This window comes from Argentina silus (genome assembly GCF_951799395.1).
Source record: "Argentina silus genome assembly, chromosome: 16".
NCBI lineage: Eukaryota > Metazoa > Chordata > Actinopteri > Argentiniformes > Argentinidae > Argentina > Argentina silus.
This window is the reverse complement of record NC_139670.1, coordinates 7,056,093-7,083,646: the sequence shown is the minus strand read 5'-3', so window position 1 is coordinate 7,083,646 and position 27,554 is coordinate 7,056,093. Positions and strand designations below refer to the sequence as shown.

The window sequence follows — 27,554 nt, the reverse complement described above, 5'->3', positions numbered from 1 at the left end:
TAGCTTTGAGTAACTTCTCACATTGATGACAGTTAATGTGTTCATATAGCTCTAAGTCAGACCACAGAAACCTCCTCACTGTCAGAACTCCTTCAAGAATTCCTTATGACCCGGCCACTCACTAGTGGGGTACCCACTCTTAGACACGGAGGAATGGAAAATAAAAATTCAACATTGTTGTTTGCATCACTGTCATTGTGGGGGATAAATCAGACCAGCTGATTCACAACTGTGGTTCTTTTTACTCTAAATTCCGACACAACAACATTTATGTTTGCAAACGACTGACATCAAAGGAGGTATGAGAGTGTCTGCAGATCCACAAGATATTAATTCATCAATCAGGTTGATTCTCTACATTGAGTCCTTTCAGAGAGAGACAGGGTCACGTGACACAAGTGAGTTGATATATCTAGAGTTAAAGACCGAGATAAATCTAGAGGTCTCTCCACACAACATGTGTTATAATCAGAATATATGCATGTTGATGTATTGTTAGCCAGCATCATTTTGGTGAGCCCCATTTAAGAGTAAGTTCTCCATTTACCCACTAGAGGGCGATGTGGTAATAGCTACGGCTTTTGTCACCAATGCTCTCTGCAACAGAGTCTGCTTCGATGGCTGGGAAAATGTCCAGTTGTGTGTATAGGGATGTGTACTCACACACGCACATTTGTCATCCCCTGTCAGAAACTATTCTGTCATACATACTGCACTGTCCTTGAAGTCATTTGTTGACCATTACTGTTTCCTTTGACCATACACACACTGTAGTTTCTATTTCTACACAATTTATAGAATTTACAGTTGTGCATAAACAAATACAATTTACCCAAAAACAAACTGCAGAGGGAAAAACTACAGCACACTGGATGACCAAGATGAAAAGACTGTTGCCCACTCAAGTCTCTTTTGTCCATTGTGATGATCCAGCATGGAGAGGAGGTGTTGCATCCAAGTGGACTCCCCATTGCATCTTGATTTCTTGTTGTGGTCCCTCCACTCCTGCCTCCCGTTCCCCAGGCTGAGAGTGATGGCCCCCATGGACAGACGGGGGAGGGCTTTGCTGGTGACACTGGTGGGGTTGATGTGGCTGGCCCTCACTTCTTATTGGCTATCCTCCTCTTCCTCGTGGCGAGCATGTCATAGAAAGGATCTCTGCTGATGCTAGCTCTGTGGAAGGAGGGAGGAGAGAGGAGGGATGGATTAAGAGACATGAAATATTCATCACTAATGTTGTTGGGTTTTTTTAACACAAAAGGACATGAACTAGAGTGATTGTTATTTATGCTGAATATACCTTCACTCAATTTCCATTATGATGTTTCACAAAGCTTTATCATACTATGTCAAATTCAAGTTCATATTCTCATACGTTGCAACTCTTGAGACTTGTTCATAGTCACACCTTGTTCAAGATTAAACAATTTAACAAAGAAAACAAGCCTCCTTGGTTTCATATTTGTTCACCTATAGCCTACATTGTGAAGGAATGTCCCACAGCAACAGAGCTGACGATGAACGCTCTTTCTTGACGAACTGAGCTTGTTCTAAAGCACGTATGAGCAGACTGTCTGTACACCCCCATATTCCCTAGGAGAATTGAGAGGAGCAGCGAAGGTCTATCATTACTGTGAGAAAGCCTCATGTTCTGTTGGAGGGGGGCTGTGTTCTCACACACACACACACTCACACTCACACTCACACTCACACTCACACTCACACTCACACTCACACTCACACACTCACACTCACACTCACTCACACACTCACACACTCACACACTCACACACACACACTCCTATGGGACGGTAATAAGGCTGAGTAATATGCTGCTGCTTTCCCGGCAGCAGGAACACAGGACATGCTGAGATGGCTGTTCCTCCACAAACAGCCTGTCTGTGTGTGTGTGTGTGTGTGTGTGTGTGTGTGTGTGTGTGTGCGCCTGCATGCTGACTACAGTGGGGACATCCACAATTATAGACTACTGAGTCAGGGGACAGAAATTCCTCAACAAACTGTGTGTGTGTGTGTGTGTGTGTGTGTGTGTGTGTGTGTGTGTGCTCTGATGCTGACCACAGGAGAGACTACCACCACCCCTACAGCTGAGTCAGGGGACAGAGACTTAGTAAGCATCGGCTGGGGCATACAAAGTACACAGTCCCACAGCTAGACAAACACAGTGAAGAGAGGGGTTTTTTAAGCTATGTTTTTTTAGAGCTAGTATTCACTAGAATTCATACATTAGTGGTACCTATTTATCCACTCTCATCTTAAAGATACAAACTGTAAATCTCTAAATCTCCTCCAACTGACTGTATCAAGTTATTCGAAGTGGCAAAGGAAACATATTATCAAGTCTCCTTTCACATCTTGTTATCTGTACATGATGCAGCCACATTCAAACAAGATTTCTAGCAGGGTTATACAGACAGCAGCAGATGCATCCTTCTCACTTTAATGGAAACACATCTGTCAATGCTAATGGAATTCCTATATCCTTATGCATGAAATTACAGCCATATACCGTAATATGATTTTGTCCCCCAATATTGATCAGTGAATTATCCAGAGAAGCCAAGCAGAGTGGATGCTAACCAGAGCTTTGGTCAATTACTCTCTTGGTCCAATTTTCTAGAGCACTTATGATTTTTCCTCTCCTTAACAAGACAGCATTTGGGTATGATAAATAGTGGGCAGAATGGGTGAAAACATACAGAGAAATCAATTCTGAGCATCAGACAGAGAGAGAGTAAGTGTGTGTGTGTGTGTGTGTGTGTGTGTGTGTGTGTGTGTGTCTGTATCTGTGCGGGTGTGTCTGTATCTGTGCGGGTATGTTCTGTCTCTGCTGTCTTGAATAATCAACAGTGCCTTATCAAACGGAAACCCATTTAATCTCCAGAGAGCTCAGATCAGCTCAGAGTCCACAGTCTTATCTGTCAAACAGTGTGAGAAAGTGAGTCTCTCAGTCATGTGTGTGTGTGTGTGTGTGTGTGCATGCGTGTGTGTGCGTGTGTGTGTATGTGCGCGTGCCTGTGTGTGTTTGTCTGTGTGTGTGTGAAGCCTTCACAGTCAAGGTCATACAGGAGAAGTTCACAAATGGGAACACAGGGGTGGAGTGAAATCTGAGTGGAGTATGAGAGAGAGGACATGGAGGAGGAGCCTGTATTGGGTTCTTACTTGATGGATTTGATCCACTCCTCCTTCTCCTCAGGCGTGGGCGCTGATATCCTGTACACCAGATGGTTGCCCTCGACAACCCGCCCGTCCGCCTCAGTCTTGCAGGCCTTGATCAGCTGACCCTTGTGGCCTTTGTGGTTGGGGTTGTATAGCTCAAAACAGTTCTGGAGGGGGGGTTACAGCAGTTACCATGGTTAACGTCATCACAATGTTTCTGACTGTATCCCCAAAAAAATGTAAGTCTCACAAAAAAAGTGTTACATGAAAGGGAGAGAGAGAAAGGAGTCAGAGAAAAGAGATAGCAGAGCTGTTGGTGTGAAACAACAGAGAGGGAGTGGTGGGAAAGTGAGAGAGGAGAGATGAAGAGAGAGAAAGAGAGTAGAGTTGAAGAGAGAGAGAGAGAGAGAGAGAGTAGAGTTGAAGAGAGAGTAGAGTTGAAGAGAGAGAGAGAGACAGAGAGAGACAGAGAGAGAGAGAGAGAGAGAGAGAGAGAGACAGAGAGAGAGAGAGAGAGAGTAGAGTTGAAGAGAGAGAGAGAGAGTAGAGTTGAAGAGAGAGAGAGGAGAGAGAGAGAGACAGAGAGAGTAGAGTTGAAGAGAGAGTAGAGTTGAAGAGAGAGAGAGAGAGAGAGAGAGAGACAGAGAGAGTAGAGTTGAAGAGAGAGTAGAGTTGAAGAGAGAGAGAGAGAGAGAGAGAGAGACAGAGAGAGACAGAGAGAGAGAGAGAGAGAGAGAGAGAGAGAGAGCGTAGAGAAGAGTAAAGTAAGAGTAGAGAAGTGAAGAGGAGTAATGAGAGGAGTAGGATAGTTGAGGTGCTTACAGGTTTCCTGGGCTCGTCCACCTCTCTGATACTGAGGTTCTCCAGTGGAATGATCCCACGAGGCTCCTTATCCTGCAGAAACACAGAACATTCAACATATTCAATATGCAGCATATAATAATCTACATAATGCAATTGTTCCCATATATAAACATTTACTTTGAAACAACAGCTTGAAACGATATCAACAGCCAGTGGATAAAACAAGCATCTATGATGATCATGAAAGCCCAACTACCCCACTACACACTTACAGTAGAGGTTGCTATTCATGGAGGTCACACAGACTGCAGTACCAATGGGAGAGGTAACCCGATCCTACAGTGGGCTGCTATTGTGTCTGCATGGGGGGCCAGGCCAGCAGTCTGGGGGCTGAGACCTTGAGGAATAGCCCCCTGCATTCTCCAGTCTTACTCTTAATGAGTGAACAACACAGCAGGGGGGGGTGGGGGGGGGGGGGGGGGGGGGCGCCGCCGCCTGGTGACTGGGGGCTCAGCCTTGGGGTTGAGGGGGTGTGTGGCTAGGGTCTCAGCAGTTGCATTTGGGAATGGGGGGGGAGGGTCTGTATGTGTGTGTGTGTGCATGTATGTGCATGCATGCATGCATGTGTGAGTTAGCCGTGAAGAGGGGGGTCTGGGGTCTGTGAGCTTTTCAGTTGGAGGGCTGGGCTCTTAGTAGTGGGGGTAGGGGTATGGGGGAGGGGTGGGCTTAGCCCTGCCAGATGTGTTGTAGTCAGACCTCCCAGAGGTTTCCCATGCATCGTGTTAATTGCTGGATGGGGGTTCATTTAGGTCAAAGGGATGCATCTGTTAAAGACTGGGTTATAGCTGTGGGTCCAGACAAAGACCGTGCTCTCTCTGTCTCCATGTTTGTCTGTCTCTCTCTATCTGTGTGTGTGTGTGTGTGTGTGTGTGTGTGTGTGGCTGTTTGTCTGTCTGTCCTTCAGTCAGTCTACCCCCTTTTGTCACTCCTCCTCTCGGTATACAAAGACAGTTCTCTGAAGCTCTCCCACAGCAACGACAGCAACACTTGACTTACTGTTGTGTACTCAAAGTAATACAGGCAGTTGTCCGTCAATATGAACCACCTTCTCTTCCAGGTCTTAACTCGTCCACCTGTAGAGAGAGATAACAACATCTTGGTTAACAACGAAATAACAACCTCACGGCGAGCACAGGAAATGGCAAAGCCATGCGGAGCTCTATCCTAAGCCAATGGGGTGATGCTGTTTGTCTTTCCTACAGACAGGCCAGCCGACCCAGCCCTCAGGAGTCTCCCTCCACGTGCCACATCTGCTCCTGATAATCAGTCCACCCATTAAGCTGATTCAATCAGGGGTTGAATATTCCCTCCAGCCTCCCCTCCCCCTCCCCCTCCCGAGAGAGGCCTTCGGAAGTAAGGAGCTATTCCTTGTGAAAACAGTCAAATGTGGGTTCAATTTGGGAAGAAATCCCAGAAATGCAGCCTTTCACGTGTGACAGCATGGGTTTGTTCAGACCAGAACATAGTCAGGGGTGGTAAGTCATTCAGAGGGAGTACTCGGCCCACTGCATTAAAAAGACACATTTCTTATTCCAGAACAGTACAACCAAAGTAGAGTTGTTCAAGCATTTGCTGCAATGAGTTGTTTACCCCAGAGAGGGGTGAGGAGCTGAATGAACAACTAGATGCAAGATTTCACAGGTTGCATTTTGCAATTTTTCATCTTAATAATAAATCTCCTTAGGATATGTAGTTCCTGTAACTCTCCTTGAGTAGAGTTGAAGCTCCGTCAGCAGATAAATAGATTATGCTCACAGTTGTCCAGATTATCCGGATTATTCAAGACAGTTAATTAAACCACAATGATGCAAGCAGCCAATAATCCATGTAATTACATCTAATACATTGGATGAATGTGTAGTGTGCAACTGAGGCTATCGAACAACGTATTGTCTTCACATTGTTAGAAGATGCTGACATTTTAGAACTTGCATATGGAAGCCCCTTACTGTAATAATTAATATGCATCTGAGCACAGATGTCAGGCTAGCAGTCAGTCTGTCAGTCAGAGCAGGCCCATGCAGGGATAACTGGGTTTCTGCTGTTGAGATAGCTCTGTTCTAATGCCACCACATAGCCCACCCCAGACAGCATGATCGGTCATATGTTTCCCTGCATATCAACACATGACACTTATTTATGCATTTATGCTGCTGTACAGCTATCTGTGTTTGTAGGCCGTGGCCGTAGTTTGATAAGTAAGTCACTGTGGATAAGGGCGTCTGCTGAACTAAAAGCAAATGTAAATCTGTGGTGTGAACGCTAAAAGAGGTGTGCTGTAGTTCCTTGTCCGCGGTTGGTCGGTGGATTCTGGCACAGTGAGTTCTAGCAGAGCGAGCAAGGCCGTACACACAGGGACAGAGTGGAGCTCCAGCCTTGGTGCAGTCAGTTACACTTAACTACTTGACAGGCCAGCGTAATGACTCATTTAACAACCTCGTAAAAAGCACATCATTCCTCCATTCTGGGCAGCTCCAATGGGGCTAAAATTAGCATGTAATGCACAAGGGGAAAACTGGACCTAAAATGATTTGGCAAGCGTAACCAGTGGGATGGAAAGAGAGGGGGATCCCAAGTGGGAGAGGAGGAAGCAGCAGGAGAATCAGCAGGAGGTTTTCAGGCCTTCAGGGGAAGGGCAGCAAAATTAAGCCTTCAGTTCACCCACTAGATCAGCGCATTCACATTCTCGCAGCGCAAACCTAGCGCCTAAATGGAAGCAAAGCACCCGTTCTCTAACAGCCAGATAGCATGTCTTCTTGACTAAATAAACATGAGCTGTGTGACATAAGAGTGCCAATCTCAAATGCCACCCAGTGCTTTGCTCTGGGCAGATGTAATGTAGTGCCCTAAATGGAGAACAGGGTGCCGTTTGAGATGCACAAGACACATAGCACACATAGTCGCATGAGGAATGTCATCCGACGTAAAAAAAAAAATAAAGATCAGAGAAGCCATTCAAGTGCAGCTATCGAGGCAGATAACCCCTTCACCCTAACTACCATAACTCTCTGACACTGCTCCACAAATGTCTATGTAACAAACAAGCAATTAAATGGAGGGCGAAAGCAAGATAGCTAAGCTAAGCCCTGCTTAGTAAGATAAGAGTTAACAGCCCATGTTGGCATGGGACGTAAGGATGAGGTGAAGCAAAGGTGGGGGCAGCGAAGGAGGTTAGGGCTGGGGCGGAGGAGGGGTACCTACCTCCTAGAGCAGAGTAAGTAGAAACAGCCAGTCACAGTACAGAACAGAAAGGTGAGAGGTGAGAGGTCAAAGTGTGTGAGGAATAAAAAACAAGAGGGCACGTTTACAAAAAAATCCACCAATCACAAAAGACACAGCCAGCACATAAAACAACACAGTAGAGAAAGGAAATGCATATTCACAGACCATGCTTAGGGTGAAAGAGAAGGACAAGACTGTGCAGAAACACAACACATGACACACAAACACAACATGTGTGGTCCTCTGTGGCTCAGTTGGTAGAGCATGGCGCTAACAACTTTTAGGTTGTGGGTTTGATTCCTGCTGGGACCATATATACTGAAATGTATGCACTCACTGCAATGTAAGTCGCTTTGGATAAAAGTGTCAGCTAAATGGCATATATTATTATATAGTACATGACAAGGACAAATCAAGAGTGCTTCTACATTGCTAACATCATTTGATCATATCCTGAGGTCATATCCATCTACCCTGAAACTATTGAATGACAGATATTCATCAATGTTTTGGTGCACAAAGATGGTTCCAGCCCATTTTTCACTCACCTAGCTTCAGTAGCCATCCTTCTCTGTCAGGGTTGAAGAATGTGTGTGTCAAATCATTTCCGTCATCCTCTGGGATTTTAAAAGGCTCGTTTTTGATGCTGTCATATAAATTCTGTAGAAGACAAAACCAAAAAATATGTTGAGTCACCCCCCCCAAAAAAATAAAAATGTTGCTTAAAAGTTGATGGAGACAAGGAGATGAAGAAAGGAGGTTATCTGAGACAATCAGGACACAAACCCCGGGGGGCGGGGGGCGCAGGTCTTACCCTGAGCAGCTCCTCTGGAAGGTCCCCCCCCTCGTTGATGCCCCTGTTCATGGAGATGAAGCGCTCCACGGGGGGCTTGTCTCGGACGTTGGGGTTGTGCAGGCTGGTGTTCAGCATGATGATGGCGAAGGACAGGACGTAGCAGGTGTCTGCAGAGCACGGAGGGAACAGATACGGTAAATGAATACTCCCTTCAGGGACAATACTAATATCTCAATGCCTTTCGCTGAGTTTTACCAAGGAACGACACAAGTGACTGACCTGTGTCATACCAAGTATAAAATAACATAAATAGGAATATGAAGCTGTTTCGATCTCTGAACATCCTTCTCCTTTTAGAGGTGTAACAATTAATCCCTGACACTGGTATATTGAGTTAATGGATCAATGGGCACGGAAGCCCTGAGACAGGAGAGCTTTTCAGGAAAAACCTGAAAAAACAGAGTCTATCCCAGTGTTAGTGTATTAATGCCGTGGCCATGTCACACACTAGTCCTTGTCTGTAAATTAATCATCCCACTCTGTCTGCTCCTGACACACTTCTGTCCATGGTGGTAGATGGTATTGTCTGCTGGACTACAGAGCCCCCCAATGTTCCTCTGGTACTGTTCAACCCTGAACACAGCAGATTGTCTGCTCTGCTCAGAGGAGAGTTCTCTGTACAATGCACTGATTCACTGATTCACATGTTTTTTCTTTCGGTTTTCCTGTTACTTGTTTATTGTCTGGCTGTTGTTTTTATTCTGCTGTAAACAAATTGCACAGCAACGGAACAATAACTTTTTTTTTTCCTGAATCTGAATGACTCACAGTCCACAGTCTAATGCTGGTAACACTTTACCTTAAGCTCACAGCTTACATTATTTGGCGAGCACCAAGTGGTTATCGAACAATCTGGACTAATGAGCTATACCTGCTTGTTAATGGTTTATAAAATATTCATAAACAAATGATTACTAGATTATAAACTAGTTCTAAATAATTTCTAAACCTTTTATAATGAGCCCTTTATAAGTAAATTGCTGTGGATTGCATAGGGTTAAGATGTTTCCTCCAATATCACCTGAGTAATGCATGTTTATATATCTATATCTATCTATCTATCTATATATATATATATATATATATATATATATACAGTACCAGTCAAAAGTTTGGACACACCTTGCCAAGAGTGTGCAAAGCTGTCATCCAAAGCAAAAGGTGGCTACTTTGAAGAATCTAAAATATAAAACATATTCTGGTTTGTTTAACACTTTTTTGTTTACTACATAATTCCATATGTGTTCCTCCATAGTTTTGATGTCTTCAATATTAATCTACAATGTAGAAAATAATTTAAAAAAAATAAAGAAAAACCATTGAATGAGAAGGTGTGTCCAAACATTTGACATATATATACATATATATATATATATATATATATATATATATATATATATATATATATATATATATATATATATGTAATCTGTGTGTGTGTGTTTGTGGGTTGTTTGAGGAGGTTGGAAGCCGGGCAAAGGAAGAACTTCTATTTGAACAAAAAGACAAATATTAAGTACCATTCTACTCTGTAAGAAGGGGTAACTGTCTTACCTGTGGACTGAAAGACCCCTGGGTTGCACCCGCAGTACCGCGACGCAAAGGCCTCCATCATACGGTCGATCTTCTGGGCCTCGCCAGGCAGACGGAAACTCCACAGGAACTGCCTACAACGGAGAGGAAGAGACAGGGGATCTGATGATGACACACTATGATAGAGCCAGAGATTTATTTCGGCAATTAATGACAGTCGGGTAGCTGAACATGTTATTCTTTAATACAGAAAGTACAGTATCAGTTCCAAATAAGTAAACATATCTGCCATTGATTATTTGCACAGATAGCACAAAACTTTTCAGTATTGACTATTGAGTGTACTATCTTGAGTCAATCCATATTTGATATAGACATAAACATCTCCATCAGTTACAAAGTATATAACCACCAGCTTCAGGTTTCAGGCCTGGCAGATGAGTTAACCATGCTGCTCACCTTAAGGCTTGGACGAGGTTGAGGTCCGCAAACTCATGAAGCTCCACAAAAGCCTGGAGCACCTTGAGGTTAAAGTCATCTCTGGAGAAAGAGAAGGAACGGTATTCCCATCAGGAAAATGTTTTTTCACTCTAATTTTTTCAAAGGAATGGTAATATCATCAAGGGAATATAAAAATGTCCTGGAGAAATGGAATAGCTCAGCTGCACACAGTTTGAGCCCGGAGCAGGAAAACATTATTTCCTATAGTGAATGTATTTTCCAAGCAGATGCCTTTTTCTTGGAATTCCAGAAATGTTTTCGGCCTTCATTGATATACAAAGCAGCACTGCAACGTCTGGAAGCAATCTTAACAGCTGGCCTATTGAAATGTATCCCAATACCTCGAGGTGTTCAGCTATTGAAACTTGGCATGGTCAACAGTGGATTTGATTGATGAAAACTAAATCCACACTGAGCCTTTTGTGAGAAGGACTCATTTGACCACTATGGGGGTGTTTGAGAGAAAGTCAACATCATCTCTGAAGCCCCCTGGTCTGCTGGCCTTTGATGTTGTTTATTTAACATTTAATTCAATGTTCTTGAGCCTGAACACTGATTGTATGATGTATCATTCATGAACTTCAGACAGCCACCCTTCCAGGAAATGTATCTACAGTATAATGGAATCCAAGTACAAAACAGTTTCATGTGTTTATTTAAGACTCACCCACTCTTTCGCTCTCTCCCTCTGTCTGTCCTCTCTCTCTTTCCCCCCTCTCTTTCTCCATTAAGGCTGTAATTACACTGCGTGTAATGATAGGTTCTAGTCCCTTGCATAAACTCAATTAGTGCTAATTGCTAAGTATAGCCATTCCACCTATGTTTAATTCCATTGAGTGGGTTGGCTCTTTGATGATTCCCTTTGAATTAGAGCCTGGAACTGAAGGACAGGCTCACTGATTTACCCTCCAGACTTATAATATTGATGACTGACTCCCACGTCTGTTTCACACATCCATCTCAATACAGAGTGGCCATTTCTGAATTTCTCATCTTTTTCATATGATTTCACTTCCTCCTCTTTTCTTCAGATATCATCATCTTTATTTAAGCTGTCGTGTGTAGTCACAAGACCCCTCTCCTCTGTTATCTGACGGTGTCTGCTATGAGTTATAGGGAACCAGAGCTTATTGCTATTCAGGTGTCTATGTGGGTGGCATTGAGGAGACACCCACGTTGCCACGGTGATTTCTATTCTGAGGGAACTGGTGGCCACTTTCATTGATAAATCCAGACCATCATTTCCTGTGGAGATGGCCTCAGAATCAGGGAACATTCTAATCACACACCACACATAAATCTCAGTCAGGGCTCAGGAGCAGGGCAGCAGGGAAAACTGTTTCTCTACTCTGATAGATGGCCTGGCTTACCGCTCCCCTAAGTAGTCTCCGATGGCGGTTTTGTTCAGACCCTCGCCCTTGTAGAGGAACTGAGAGACGTCTTCTGGAGTGTGCTGCAAAAGGTCATTCTCCAGGAGAAACTGGATCCCCTGAAATACAAGACAGGGCTGTTTATCTCAATCAAGGGCAAATAATTCAAACAGCACAATATTTCATTTGAGTGTCTTGCTTGTCACACAGCCCCCAAAAGTTGAAATGAAAGACTGAAGAGGCCTTACATATATATATATATATATATATATATATATATATATATATATATATATGAATTTAAAACAAAATGTACCTTTTTAGGATCCATGTTGAACTTTTTCCTCCCCATGGCAATCTGTTTATTTCTCTGTGATGATTTGCTATATACAACATGAAAGGAAAACAATTTAAAATGTGAGGGTTCATCTTCAATACAACCAAGCCTTTTCCTTGCCTTCCTTCGCTATCTAAAGGTGGTATAACAGCCATGGCTCAGAAACATGTCGATCAGGGGAGGCTAGTGGAGGTAGAAATCGGAGGACAGGCTCATTGTAATGCATGGAACGGAATGAGGAATGGTATCAAAGATGGCAGTGCTGTATAGATCTAGCCAGAATCTAATTAGCCTAAATCCTGCAGGCAGACGGCAGACATATTGTACAGAGATACAGACACCCTAATACAGTGTTCTAATGAAGATGGGTAACAGGGCAGGCCCATTCTGAAGTGTGATGGAGGCTGAAGTGTGATGGAGGAGAAGGTAAATCATAGTACATCGACTATGATTAATTTACAGAACAGGCCATTGTCTGCTGTTTGAGAAGTGAAATACAGAAGTCTGTGTGACAGGGTAGTACACGTGTACATGTACACTCTCTCACGTGATGTCCGATAAACGCCGTGGGACCGCTCACTCACCTCTCTCCTACACACGTTAGCTGTTCAATTTCAGTCATGACTTCAGCTATCTCAAACTTCAAACGCTGGGAGGGAAGGAAGGGAGAAGCATGATTAGAATGGGGCTTTATTGAGAGAATAGCGTTAAAGAGAATCAGCAGCACAGCTCTAGAGCATACACACTCACGTCACACTGAGGGAACACAGACCCAGGCCGAGGGTTGGTGTGTGTGTGTGTGTGTGTGTGTGTGTGTGTGTGTGTGTGTGTGTGTATGTGTGTGCGTGCGCATGTGTGTGCGTGTGTGTGTGTGTGTAAACAGTGTGAACAGAAAGAGGGAACTCTCAGTTCGCATTATTTACAGAACTTTATGCTGCATAATGTTACCGTAACAACCTCAGTGCATAGGATAAAAGAGGCGCATCAAAATGAAGCAGCGGAAGCACGTCACAAACACAATGCACCAAGGCATCGCCAGCTACCAGGCCGAGGCAGGAGGTTCAGATACGCACCTCAATATCATCCAGCAGCTCTCTCTTCCTCCGGCGTATGTTCGACAGCTCGTCCCTCTCCTCCAGCGAGAGATCCTCAGGTACTGAAAGAGATGACAGCGAGAACATCAGCCATGAATCGTGTTGCTGTGTGATCTCACGAGCTGTGCCACTATGACTCTTCTTTCACCCGGTTTAGATTGAGAAACACACTTCAAAGCTGAAACACTCCTCTTAATTAAGAGGGGGAAAAAGTGCAAAGGGTCTTAATTATTCAGCACGAAAGTGTTTTTTCCCCCTTGTTTTGCTCAAAGGAATATTCTATTAATAAAACCAATCCAGATTAGGTTTCCTTTCATTAAAGGCGAATTTGGTAAATGAACACAACCTTCGCCCTCGATTCACAGCCCTGGGGCTTAGAGCCGGGGTGAAATGAACACAAGCGCAGTGCGCTCTCGTTTCCTCTGTGGAACCACCAGAGAGGGCTTCTGTGATCCGGCTTCATTAACCAGGCTAAGAGGCAGATACACCCGCCAAATCTCTTAATAGAGCAGGGAAATTACAAGTCTAATATCACAGTCACAGCTCTGCACATATAAGCTGGACATATACAGACACTTTAGTTCTCTTATACAGAAGGGAAGCCGTGCCAATTAAAACTGAATAAGGAAGCCAGGCTCAAGAGGGTCCAGCACTAATTTGGCAGCTGGCAACTAAGTTGGTATGAGAGGGGCGGTCAGGGGGCCAGTATTGATAGGGACGGTTTTGAGACTAACAATGAAGCCTGTTATATGTATAGAGAGGACTTGTACATGTAATAACCCAGTTATGTAATCCTGTGGTCACACCAGGTCTGTGCTGGGGTCAGGCACTAGGGCAGGCAGTTCAAGGATTTCCTCCTGGTCCACAGTGTCCTTTCTGACAATAGAAGGGATGTGGACCACAATGTTACTGACTGGGGTTCAACACAAAAATAAAGACATTAATTAGTACAGCTAACCTCAGGATCCCTTTCTCTGCTTACGCAACCTAATTGTAAATGTTGTTGGCATGAAAAAGCAGTTTGTACATTTGAAAAGTTTCTCTTGTACAGAAGTAAAGTAAGTTCATGATGTTATCTTTGATATGTCAAATTAGTGAACAGTTCTTATTTCAACCTTCTATTTCTGAGAACTATTTTCTGCTTTTCATGAGGATATCTTGAATCTATTTCCCAGAAAACCACGCCAGTCTATTTCTGTCATAACGCGTTATACAGAAGATAAGAGTATTGCTTTTTACAGACGTATTTGCAGTTCAGACGTATTTTCGTAATTTGCTTATTGGATGCCATTCTGCTAAGAAGGACTGTAGCTCTGGTTTTCTACAGCCTGAGGTTGTATGCGGCCGAGCTAATGGGAACATCCAGATAGACTCATCTGGTTGATCAAGATCTGATTCATCATAGATCTAATGAGAAGTGGTGTGTGCCCTCTTCTGATGCCTGCATAACATCTGCTCTGAACTCTACCCTATAAAAACAGAGCTCCAGAAACCAGACCTATACATCTAGGACTCGAGCAGGTGACAGGTAGAGAGGGCTAGAATTAGTCCTAATGGGACACATCTGGTCCAGTGTTAGTGGACATTAAAAAGGAACAGGGGGTCCACAAATTAGATTGCAAACACATCCCCCCCCTGCGGACCCCTCTGACTCATCCAGGAAATGAGTTTCATGTCTCCAGTCCGCAGACGGAGATAGAGTCCTATGTGAGATAAACAGGGAGCAGAGCCGCTGACGTCAGCCATGTTGGATCTGACCAAACAGATGCCCCCTCTGATAAGTCTCTATTCACAGGTTATCTTTAGTATGAGTGGATGTACAGGCTCTACAGTGCTGTCTGCTAATAATGATGGCTTAGTTGGCGTGAGCATGGCTTTGATTCCAACATGGGCCCAAAATAGGTCACTGAATATTTACGCCTTGGATAATCATATATTTTCATATAAAGTATAATTCAAGAGGTTATTTACCCCCATAAATCTCTCAAATATGTAAGCAACATATTATGTTAATCTGATTTAAAGCATTGAGAATTGCAATAGAGTGCCACTAACTGAGCTTGAAATTCACTGAATCAAGGCACCCTGGGTTGAGTGTGTGCACAGCCTGGTGCAGGGGGTTTAAACCCAAACATGTGCACCACAGAACTGAGGCTCCAGTCATTTCCCCCCCAAAACAAATCCTCAAATCTCCTTTTAGGACTAAATCCCTGCACGGTCCTCACACCCAAAACTACCAACTGTTCAAGCCTCCAACTGCAACTAGACTGTTTACACACACACACACACACACACACACACACACACACACAGGCATACATATACACACAGGCATGTGTGCTACACACACACACACACACACACACACACACACACACACACACACACACACACACACACACACACACACACACACACACACACACACACACATACTCACACATACTCACACATACTCACACATACTCACACATACTCACACACACACAGAAGACTGTAGCAGTGCTGTTTGGTGAGAACTAATTCCGAGGGAATTTAACCACAGGTAGATGTCGAGGAGAAAGATGAGCAACAGGTCAAAAGCATGGGTATCTCAACTGAGGAATTTTGTAAAACATATCCTTGCTTATAACAAAAACTCAAACAAATAGTGATGGTTTGCTTGTAAGCACTCGTATCGAAAAAAATGAATGTCCACTTCTCCAGCCATTGTTGGACTGGCCAGAGAAAATCCTATTTCAGGCCGAGTGTGTGACCCTGCTTCACTAAAAACCCCATTCATTCCAGTTTGGCCAGCGCAGTAGAGTGGGTCTTAGAGCAACGAATCTCATGAATTCCCGTGCTCACTTAGATGGGCCAACTTCTTGGTTTAAAATCTGGTGATCGCCGCGGGTTCTTTTAGTTTCCCCATAGTCTGTTAATGCTGCAGCATGAACAGAGATAACTCTCTCACCCCAATCACTCAGTCACTGAGAGACACAGGCAGTCACTGAGAGCCCTGCCTCTGGCTCTAACCCCTAATCTGGCGCCTGCTGCCCCCAATCCCTCTAACTGTATCCCACACGGTCCTCTTTTACATGCAACACACACACACACACACACACACACACACACACACACACACACACACACACACACACACACGCAACACACACAAACAGGCACACACACACACACACACACGTGCGTGCGCGCCACGTGCTGCCAGCTGGTTTTAATCTCGACAACATCCCCCCACAGCTCTTAAACCCAATCTGGCTATGGGACTACGAAGTGTGATGTACAGTATACAGTATCACACAGATGTTCCCACTGTCCAGCCACTCTCTCCTCTAACCTACTTTGGCACAGCAGTGAGTGACAACATGGAGCAGCAGCAGCAGCAGCAGCTGCTGTATTCTGGTTTAGTTATCTGGAGATGTGTCCTGGCAGTTTGTCAAGACGGCAGAATGTAGGGAATGATTAGTAGGGCACTGTTAGAGTCAGAGGTTATGAGTATGCGTGTGTGTGTGTGTGTGTGTGTGTGTGTGTGTGTGTTTATTCGTCTAAGATCCCTATTCCATTAGGTTCCGGTAATATCTCATGTCCTCGTGTGAGAGTGAATATTTTGGGGGTAATATCTTGAGTCTTAACTACCACTGTAGGTCAAGAGAAATCCATGACTGGGTTAAACTGACATACACTGATTGCTGTGGTTAATCTGCTGTTTTGGAGAGGGACCCCTGCTAAGAAGGGGTCCGGGTGGTCTGTACTGTACATGCTGTCCTTATACCTAACATCTGCCCAGTATCATTACTGTGACAATATTTGATTTGATGTGCTTCTCAGCAAGGTCAATATTCATTGTCATATGCCCGGGCCAAAGCATCCATAATCTGCAGATTTGATAAACCTTGGAATGAGATTGATGCTGTTTCTGGCACCCACTTATAATCAGAGGCTCTGCTGTGAAGAAGCCCCATGCCTCGCTGTTCTTGCCTGGAGGTCCTGGATGTTAATAGTTGTCTGCCTGGAACAACACTATCTTTGGCTGACTGACTTGAACCATCACAGACTAGACTAGACAAGAGAGACTTTTCCAGCTCGTTCACAGTGATGGAAAGTCAGCAAAGTTGACTGAAGTCTGTATGCTGTGTAGATGTGTTGTATTGTGTGTACTGCAGCTCTGCGCAGGGCTTCTCATTCAGACTGGCTGCTCATGCTGAGGAGGTGAGAACGAGAACATGAGGCATGTTGTCCAGTTCTACATTCTTCTCACCACAGGGCCGAGAGCTGCAGAGACCAGCCACTTACCAAGCCTGGCCAAGAAACACAACCACTGTAGCCTCAAGCTTCTCAGTGTCCCCTTAATGCTTGTGTAGTTGGTCAGGATCTGCTTTCATTTAGTTCTCCTTCTATTGAACATTAGGTGCATATTATTCAAGGGAAGTATAGTCTCTCTCTCTCTCTCTCTCTCTCTTTCATTTTCTCTCTCTCTCCCCTTCTCTTTCCTCCCCTCTCTCTGCCCCACTGCATCTCTTTCTTTCACTCTCTGTCTGCTGTACGTATCTTCCTCTTTCCCTCCCACAGAACTCCCTGTCTCATTCTTCTTTGTTTAATAACTCAGAAACAATGTATAACAACTGCATCTGAAACAACAGAAATGTACTCTGGAATGGACTGGAGGGCAGTCATACGACAACAGTGCTACCCCCCCCCCCCGCCCCCATCCCCAACATTCCCCATAATCAATCCCATATGCAGTGTTTCCCTCCAGACTCCACAAAGCCGCGGTCCTTCTCAATCCCTCCTGAAGACAGGCCAAGTCTGTCAGTCATGCTCTGGCCCTGCAGCAGTGTCTCTAATCTTCCATTGTTGTCCCACAAAACACTCCAGTATAAACTTATAATCCTAACAGGCAAAATGAACTGAATTTTTCCCTAAATCTCCTGTTAAGCTCTTGAATGACGCAACATGGTAGGGGGCCCCATAAAGGGGACGTAGAGGCTGTAGGAATGGAAATGTTACCAGCGTACACTGTCATTTTTTTCACATCAAATCCTTGTTTTGGGGGTTAATTGTAAAATGAACAAAAAATGTACAGCAGAGACTAATAAGCGGTACAGAACAGAGCAGAAGAAACAAAAGATCTGACACAATTCCCTTTCCCTCCTGTATATGTGAGTGTGCGTGTGCGTGTGCGTGTGTGTCTGTGGCGCTGGATACCATAGCAGCATGTGATCCACCGTTTGTCCCTCTCTGAACAACATCTATGAGTCGACTTGTCTTGAACCAAAAAGGCAGAGTGTAAGTCTAGACCACATGCTGTGTGCCAGCCAGCAGCCCGAGTGTGTGAGCTGAAGCTACAAAGCAGCCGCAGAGAGCCGACAGCAAACCAGTAATGACTCCCTAATGCCCTCCCACACCCCCACCCTACAACCACAACAAAGATGCCGCCCAACTATGACCAAACTCTGTCTCACCAAACCTGTAGACTGAGACAACCACTAATGTCTTGATGAACGCCATAAAATAACATGTATGTTTCCATGTCCTCAGAGGCTAGGACATGTAAGTCTTATTGTATTCCCCAAGACAATGAACTTGATGATGATTGCAAAAAAAAACAAAAAACCACAAAGACTAAAAGTATCTATTGAAAAGGAATTCATTAGCACGTAATTGTAACAAGCAGCACTGCCAAGGTGCCAGTTTATGATAAGAAATATGCCTATTGACAGATAACTCTGCAAACACGCAAACACGCATGCACACACGCACACACACACACACACTTAGAACCCAAAGAGAATGGAAGGAAAGGGGGTTCCCATTTGGCGTTTCCCACGGTCAGATAGAGAAAAGTGTGTTGAGTGAAAGAGGAGGTCAGGGAGGTTATCAGGATCATGACATAAGCAATATTGGCAAGTCCCAAAGCACTTAAAAACATCCATTTATACGCTACACTCTCATTCTATCCCCCTGATGAGGGCAAAGCTGAAATGTTAGAAAATAAATTAGAGGAGATCTAGTCTTTGAAAACACAACCAGCATCAGAGTGCTGCTGGCCAAGTTGTACGGTGTTCTTTCCACTTCTGCTTTCACTCTTCCAGTCTAACTACAAAATGATTCTATAAATACACACTTGGTGCAATAAAAACATTTCAGATTTAAAGACTAGTGCTTTATACAACACGCAGGCAGACGTCTCCATCGTGGCATGTAAACAACACATAAGAGAGACCAACCCAAACTATAAATGTTGTAAACATGCGTTAATGAATTCCATACCATACTCACTGCCGTGAGTTGCTTTGACACTGCTTGAGCATTGTGTTCCATTATGCATGAGAAGTAGCATGCTCACCAACTGCCCAGTAGAACATGATCTTATCCTATAGCATGGCCATTTTGTTGGCCTTTTCCCTGCTGTTTACAAGCGGTCATACTGATGCAGAACAAATGATGGTCCAACTATGACCATATGCTGCACATACTGTACAGAGCCTGCCTGACACATTATGTTGTATTACACTGCTCTGATCTGATCTGAGTTGAAGGGCTTGGGGAAATAACTAGCTAACTAGTGCTGCTGCCTGCTTTAAGCGACTAGAAGGGAGGTTTTGTGTGTGTGTGTCTCTATCTGTCTGTCTGCCTGTCTGTTTTAAATGTATGGGGTGTTATTAATAATTCACGCCATACACGCAGATCTTTCCATGCACTTATCATATCTTTCCAGTTGGATCGCAGGACCTCATGCCTGTGTGCTCTGACATTCAGTCACATGAGCCAGTGGCCAGTGTCTAACTCCAACTCTGCGCTTTCATATATATTTGCACAGCAAACTGTTAACAAAACATGATCATGTTTATTAGAAATAGACCCTCCAATAATGGTACCAAGAAGCCTTCTCTGAGGTTTAGTCACAGGGTATGATTTGACTCCAAAGACACAGTGAATTCTCCTCAACCTATAGGATTTAAATCAACGTTTGAGCCAGTGTGTAAGTGAGCATTTTGCCCGCACTCAGCTTTACTGACATTTAATGAACGACAGAGACACAACCTTCATTTAACCATGGGCAAATGTGGTTAGAGCATGAAAGGGGTTAATTCAACAGGATGGTCCAGGGTAAGCTGTGGTGAGATGGTCCTGCTCTCCCAGCGTCTGGTAATCTTTCACAGTTGAACTGACGAATGGTTATCCGGGTTGTAAAGGTATTTGTTTGCATGGTTTTCACCCCCTGCCTTGGGTTGGAAGATTATTCTCTGTGGTGGTGGTGGTGTGTGTGTGTTATCATGCAAGCGCCACTGGATACCATAGCAGCATGCGAACCACAATTTGGATCAAGCGCTCTCTGCTGTATCTGAATGCGGTTCCTCAGAGAGCGTTCCAAACGAAGTCGGCTTTCCTTTAGAATAGGGCCGTTATCTTATCAATTTCACCAGTTTAGGGCCTTGAGCAGCCGTTTAAATAGGACTACTTGATACTGGGAAGAAGCGTTAAACCCAGCGCAAACTTCAAAGCGTCTCAGCGCAGCATCAAACAGAGGAATTTTGGCGAACACGCAAGTCATTTCATTGTGGATTTTTTATGCAGTCCAAAAGATACACACAGTCTTATTTGAGGGGAAACCATCTATTATTTACACTATTATATGAGGGGAAATAATCAATTATTGTCCCACATGATTAGCCTATGGGCAAAACCATTCTCAAGATACCCCGTGATGACAACCAACAGTTGACAAAAGACATAGCTTTATAATGTATTTTCTTGGAAGAAAAAAATACTATCACGCTAAATCATCCAGACATGCATGCAGTGGCAGCTGTGCCCATTGACTCCTGTTTTACGGCGCATCAGTCCATCCACACTAGGCTACTGTATGCTACAGCAAATGATGGAAGAGAGACAGTGAATAAATCGGGCGTCTTACCTTGATTGTCTTCATCCATATCTTGAATGCAATGACGCGGCAGTCCAAAAATCGGTGGGTCACTTTTAAATCTCAAAATCAATATGTTTTATTCAATGGTTATGAACGGCAGATTATAAACTGACGGCTCACAGAGAGGTATGCTGTGCACAGTCGAAATGTAACACCAGGCATGTATCAGAAATGCATATCACGAGAAAGGTCGTTTTAAATTACCGTTATCCATGTATTTCAAATAAATGCGAATAAAGGACAACAGAATGGAATATGTTTTATCCGGTGTGAATAGCGACTATTCTGTCACTGCCATCCCCGTATGCTGTCTCTTCACTGGACAGACCGCATTCGCTACACTGTGATAGCAACGCTTAACATACGTCATCTCTTAGCTCCGCCCCAGTCGACAGACAGCTCAGATACAGTGTTTCATTATTTCCAAGTGGCCGGAATAGCCTACTCGCCCGCACCTACCTCTACACGTCTTCAATAAGAAGAAGTGCACTAGTTTCATGTGTGAGGTAACATTAGACTATATTTGTGCTTTTAATTGCTGTTATGTTATGCGTTGGACCTCTGGATCAAATTTATTTCAATTATTTCTATGGGGAGGGAGTGTGTGTCCATCTCAAGAGTGACATCACAGAAATCAAACAGGGCTAAACACAGCACATGATCACATCCTCAAACACGTCATACAGGAGCCCCAGGAAGTAAGTTCCTCCCGGACAATCCCAACCCAGCCACGCCTCGACCTAGTGGTGACTTCAATGGATTCCGACGTGTGTGACTCACACAACCTTGCAGGTATCACCCACTGGTCACTGGTCCCGACAGGTCAGGAGTTCCATTGTACAGCGGAGGAGGGTGGGCTATAGTTCCCGTAAAGGAAACAGACCATCTGTCCATCCGGTCATTCTTGCGTCAGATCTTGGAGCCTCGATCCCTTCAGTGAGTTTGGGGCGTAGTTGTATGGCTTTTCTCTTGTGGATGACCAGAGTGAAGTGGGTGGTAAGGTGGGGGACAACAGAGCGGACGAGAGACAGCATACGGATGTCTGTGAAAGACCCCCTTGGAAAACCAACCGATTTCAGGGACATTCCCTGAATCATGCTGTGTGGAATACTTCAGGATCCCTCCCTCTCCTTGGATAGCTGAAGAGTTGCGCAACAATGATGGGAAACTGACCTCAACTCACCACACCCTTCACATCATTTCCATGTTTAAATCGCCACGGCCCTCTGACAGTGAATCAAAGAATTACATCACAGTATAACAAGGATTCAAAGGGTATTGATTGACCTCTCTCTTACTGAACAACCTTATTGTAGACATAAGGGAAATGTACAGTGTGTCATTATTATAATAACCATACACATTGAATAGGCACATAAGATCATTAGCGTCCATACTTAATCTGATATACACACTGCAGTATCACACAGATCATCACACACACACACACACACACACACACACACACACACACACACACACACACACACACACACACACACACACACACACACACACACACACACACACACACACACACACACACACACACACACACACACACACACACACACACACACACACACACACACACACACACACACACACACACGATTATTAAGATGCAACTCTGTTGTCTTAAATCACATTTATATCAACCACTTCCTAGAACAGAAAATGAATAATCTGAGATTATTTTCCTCAAATGCCGCAGGGGTAAACATATAAAGATTCCTCAGCTGTTTTGAGTGTTGATGGTTGTAGCTCGATTGCAATATGGTCCCATAAAGTCCTCTTCATATGTCTTCGGAGACCTTCCCTAGCAGTGTGGACTTCATGCATTATTACCAAGAAACTTGAGGGGAAATCCAGGAATTGTGACAGAGTTTAGAATATACTGTAGGTTGCTATCGTGAGACCAATACAGCCTTTATTCAACACTAAATTCTAAATAAAAATGACCCTTGACAGTCTTTTACTCCCCCTCGTCTTCCTCCACTCACACTGTGACATCTGTTTTATCTCACCAAACAACAGAGCAACACTGGTTCTAACGATACTCTGAGGACCACTCATCAGGGGAGAACAGAGGAAGAGACGTAGGATTCACACACAGTTATATTCAAACCATCTCTTCTTCTCTTATCTTGGATCCTTTTTTAGAGTCTGAGACGATTCCTGTAGACCCTCTCGCACAATAACAGACATGCACACGCACACATACTCGCACGTAAGCATACGCTAACACACAGAATGTGGGGCGTTTGTGAGGGAAAAGGGGGCCTCCAGTTTGGGGTATGATTTCCTGTGTTGAGAGCAGATGTCCGGTCCAGAACAGGAAAGGACTCCGTTTCCCTAGTTTTACTCCCCTTTCAAAAATGGCCATGGGCGGGTAAAGAAAATCTCTTTCAATCAGACACAATGCCTGCTTATACCTTAAAATCAATAAAACACAATGAAAAGCTTTCAATCTCTTCATCGTTGGTATTGTTTCTAGAATATACTGTGTGCATCTCATCAGGATCCACAAGTACTGTCCTTTCCTAAAGTCATCAGCCTGTTTGTGTACACCTCATCATCATCCTTCACTCACGTAAACCCTCAAAACTAAATATGGTGTGTTAAATATGTGTGTGTGCTCTGTCCCCAATCACAGGCTAAAAGAGCATTTGCATGGATGCACTCCATAATGCTCTGGAGGCAGGTACCCTGGGGGCAGCATATGTCTGCCAGATTAAGGCATCAATCCTGGGGAGTGGTAGTGAGTTGACCGAGTTAACTTGGCCTGCGCTGAGCGTATTTGATAATACTCCATCCACTTCATTCCCTGGATGCCGAGAGCAGCTACACTAACAAGTGGGTCTTTGCTGTCTCTCTCTATGCAGCCACACATCTCTTCCACATCGGTAACACGACTGGAATAACTCAGACAAGGACTGAAACGCATGACTCACAGTCAAAAATCTTGAATCAAAAATGAGTCTTTACTTACGGTTCACAGGTAGTCAGTCAGACGAAGGGCCTATAATCCAATAAGGGTTAGGCAAGGCAGGGTTCGGTACACAGGTATTCAGTTCAAAGAGAAAACAGATATCCGATAAGGTGTAGGCAAAAAGGCAAAGTCAAAATAACACACGGAGATAAAAAACCAGAAATACTTAACACAAGTAGAACACTGGGACGTAAAGGTACAATGACAAACTGGCACAGAGACAGGGGAACACACAGACTAAATACACAGGGAAGGATGATGAGGAACAGGTGAAGCTAATCAGGGCGGGGTCGACAATCACACAGGCGGGAAACACAAAGGCAGGTGGAAACAAAGACAAACATAAATTAAGAAACAGGATGAGACGTTACAATTGGTGTGCATAGCATTTACTCTACTTCTCTTCCAAGAGGACTCCTTTTTCTAGGCCATCAATATTTACATTTTTGTTTCAACAACTGTTTTACTGTGATTACCTTTGAAGAGGCTGTGGAGCCAGACCAAGTCTGTCCCCCATAATGCATCTACTTTGATTATCCTCTATATTCTCAGAGGAAACAACACAGCCTGTTTTTCTTCAGCATCAAGCTCTTGGATGTGCAGGGTAACACATTTTATGACCCATAAGGTTATAATGGGGTACTTTGTGATAAGAGCCAACTGGTTGGGTCTCCGTCTTCTGTCTCCTGTCATGTGATTGGTTATTCTATTGACTTCCCCTGACTTGCTACATGCCCATAGCAGCTGAAGTTGTTACTGTAAGAATTGCTCATTGACAGATACCGTATATGAAATTGAAACCAGAAGGCCTGTAGAATGTTGATATATCTGTAGAAAATGTCTAACTTGAGGATCCCATGATGACTCAGACACATCAGGGATGAGCTGTCTTTTTTCCTATCATAGATCAGCCATCCAACCATATCAAGACTGAATCTGTGTCTTTTCTTATTACAATTTATGTGGTAGAAACAGCTTGATTTGAGGTAAAGGACACACACACATGCACGTACGCACACACACACACACACACACACACACACACACACACACACACACACACACACACACACACACACACACAGTGACTGTAACAAGCTTCCTTTCTCACAGAGGGTGGGAGAGGGTGAAGCGGTCAGTGGAGGGAGTGGGATGTGGGAGACAGAGAACTGGCGGAAAAAACTAAATGTGGGGGACATCCTTCCTACTGGGAATGATTCTGAATGAAATTGGTGACCTTAGATTTGTAATACAGCCAGGCTGGACACCTCCCACCCACTTCCAAATTGCTACATGAATACATGTGATTCAAAACTTCAAACTGCACATTACTGTAAAGAAAAGTCTTCCATTCAAACCACTGATTTAGCTACTGTAATGTACATACTGTATTAGGAGTTTCATAAGAGGATGTATTGCAAGGAAGCCTCTCGGCGAGAGCCTCTGGCAGAGATTACACATACACAGCAAACAGCCCAGCACCAGGTTTCCCAGCATCAGACTCAGAGCAGAATAAGATGTAGTCTATTACTGTAATGTCATTATGAACCAGGCAAGAGGATACCTGGAGGGGGCTTGTGAGGGGGAAAATAGACATGGGAGAGGATAATTACAAAGGCAAAGACAACATTTCCGGTAAGGATTTGTTGTGCTGTAGTGTTTCAAAGTGTTGTTGATACAGCTGTAGCTACAGATTTTGCAGAAGCAGTGAGGGAATAGAGAAAGTCTTTGTGCATGTGTCGTGTGTGTGTGTGTGTGTGTGTGTGTGTGTGTGTGTGTGTGTGTGTGTGTGTGTATGTGTGTGTGTGTGTGTGTGCGTGTGCGTGTGCGTGCGTGTGTGTGTGTGTGTGTGTGTGTGTGTGTGTGTGTGTGTACGTGGGTATATATAGCTTGGCTGGTGGGTGGCATTTGGATCTCATAGCCAGATCTCATGGCCAGACCAATATTATTCTTTGGTGAAACTGTTAATTAAAACATGCTGTTAGATTATTTACCTTATGTACTGACTAAATCACACATGCTTACATAGATTTCTCTAGATGAAAACATCAGATGTTCCAAATGGCTGGAGCTCCCTACGGTCAGTCATTGCACCAACAGAAAATAATGCATCATGTTTCACTGAAGCAACATGTATTGATCTTGAGCAAAGTAGAAAATAAGAGGAGCAGCCCATGAAAAGCTGTTAGCTGAGCTCAGCGGTTGGCTGTGTTTACAATCCAGCTCACTGACAGGAAATGCAAAACATGTCCTCCGTCAAAACCCCCTGAATAACACCATAGCAACTGCACCATCAAAATAATGTTCCTGGTTCCAGCTAACGTGCAAATAATTCACTTTCTCACATCCATCAGAATGATGTATGTTCCTGACAACTCAATTTTTCGGAATATGCATAGACACTCCACAGTCTACCATGGTGTCAATTACTGAACATGTGAACATTTACATGCTGATACCCTACAGTCAGTGAGTTGATCCAACCGTTATGCAAATGCCCTCAGCCTTATGATGGGGGGGTCATCAGTGATGATTGAGAGAAGTAATGTGAAACATAATGACCCGGTGAAAAAATACTCCAATCCTGAGCCAGGAGAGAAAGAAAGCTTTTCCCACCTCATTGAGACCGGTGCTAGATTGACACTCCATCACTAGTGTGTGCCTACCATGTATTCAATAGCTCTATTAAAAGATTGTAAACATTTAGGATGTCTCTACTGCATGCTTTCCCCCCAGTCTCTTCTCCCTGGTTTCCTGCACAATTGAAGGTTACGTAAATTCCCTAAATCTCCACAAACTCCATGGAAACAGTCAGGGGTTCTCTCAGCATTTTCCCTGGCTACACTCTCCACTCTGATGCATATGTGTATTTCTTCTGCCCTAATGTTTTTGTTTATCCTGCATTAATCTCCTTCCTCTGCTTTTACCCTCCACTTACTGTTGTTGTTTATCCTATTAATGTGTCATCCCCTTGAAAACATAATCCTCTGAAAAGAGTGTGGGTGTGTTTGTGTGTGCTGTGTGTGTGTGTGTGTGTGTGGGGGGGGGGGGGGGGGGGGGTTGTTACACACGATTACCATGGTGACACTGATTAATCAACAATGAACTCAAGCCATTTCATTGTTTTAGGGTGGAGAGAGAGAGAGAGAGAGAGAGAGAGAGAGAGAGAGAGAGAGAGAGAGAGAGATGTAGTGAGTGAATGATATAGGATATTTTAATGAAGAGAGCCATCTGTGTGTCTGTGGCTGAGAGTGTTCTATGTATGACCATTTATGTATTGTCCCACTGGGGATGTGCATCCAGTATTGACTACTTGTACCCTATGGATAATCAACTAATGAGGGAATATTGCCCTCTAGTGTTTATAAGTTATGCATTATTTTGGCTTCGTATTTTATGATTGGATAACATTTAGTAAATCCACAGTTTTACATGTGTGTGCTTTAGCATATAAATGCAACTGGACACTTAAACTCACATTGTTTTTTGTTTTTTGGGCTGACGTAGAATTATGATTTCTGTTGGAGAAAAATACCCAATCCCAAATTCTCATTAATGACCGCTAGGTGGCGACGCATGACAGTCCATTGAAAATCCGATCCCCATAAAGCAAACGGATATGACTTGCATGGAATAGGGAGCTACAGCTTCCGTTGTCTGAGGGCGTTTTTTCAAGCT

At 44.0% G+C, this 27,554-nt stretch overlaps 1 protein-coding gene across 2 annotated transcripts; it reads right to left on the bottom strand.

Annotated features, from left to right (window-relative positions):
- Positions 1 to 22: 22 nt before the first annotated feature.
- Positions 23 to 23,953, bottom strand: cyth3a (cytohesin 3a). Of its 2 annotated transcripts, none has more exons than XM_083687874.1 (13): positions 23,877 to 23,953; positions 12,934 to 13,016; positions 12,445 to 12,509; positions 11,840 to 11,906; positions 11,524 to 11,642; positions 10,112 to 10,192; positions 9,674 to 9,786; positions 8,078 to 8,226; positions 7,812 to 7,923; positions 5,038 to 5,114; positions 4,000 to 4,071; positions 3,181 to 3,344; positions 23 to 1,173 (listed from the first exon to the last, which is right to left on the bottom strand). In XM_083687874.1, the coding sequence occupies exons 3-13, from the start codon at positions 12,480 to 12,482 to the stop codon at positions 1,101 to 1,103; spliced, it is 1,065 nt and encodes a 354-aa protein (XP_083544000.1). In that variant the 5' UTR covers positions 12,483 to 12,509; positions 12,934 to 13,016; positions 23,877 to 23,953; the 3' UTR covers positions 23 to 1,100. The 2 variants fall into 2 exon arrangements, with proteins under 2 accessions (XP_083544000.1, XP_083543999.1); XM_083687873.1 differs by lacking the exon at positions 23,877 to 23,953 and adding an exon at positions 20,873 to 20,948.
- Positions 23,954 to 27,554: the final 3,601 nt, after the last annotated feature.

Coding starts and splice junctions, on each gene's coding strand:
- cyth3a (XM_083687873.1), bottom strand. Junction 9,787..10,111: donor AACCTCGTCCAAGCCTTAAG/GTGAGCAGCATG, acceptor TCTCCGTTGTAG/GCAGTTCCTGTGGAGTTTCC. Junction 7,924..8,077: donor TTCCAGAGGAGCTGCTCAGG/GTAAGACCTGCG, acceptor TGTCTTCTACAG/AATTTATATGACAGCATCAA.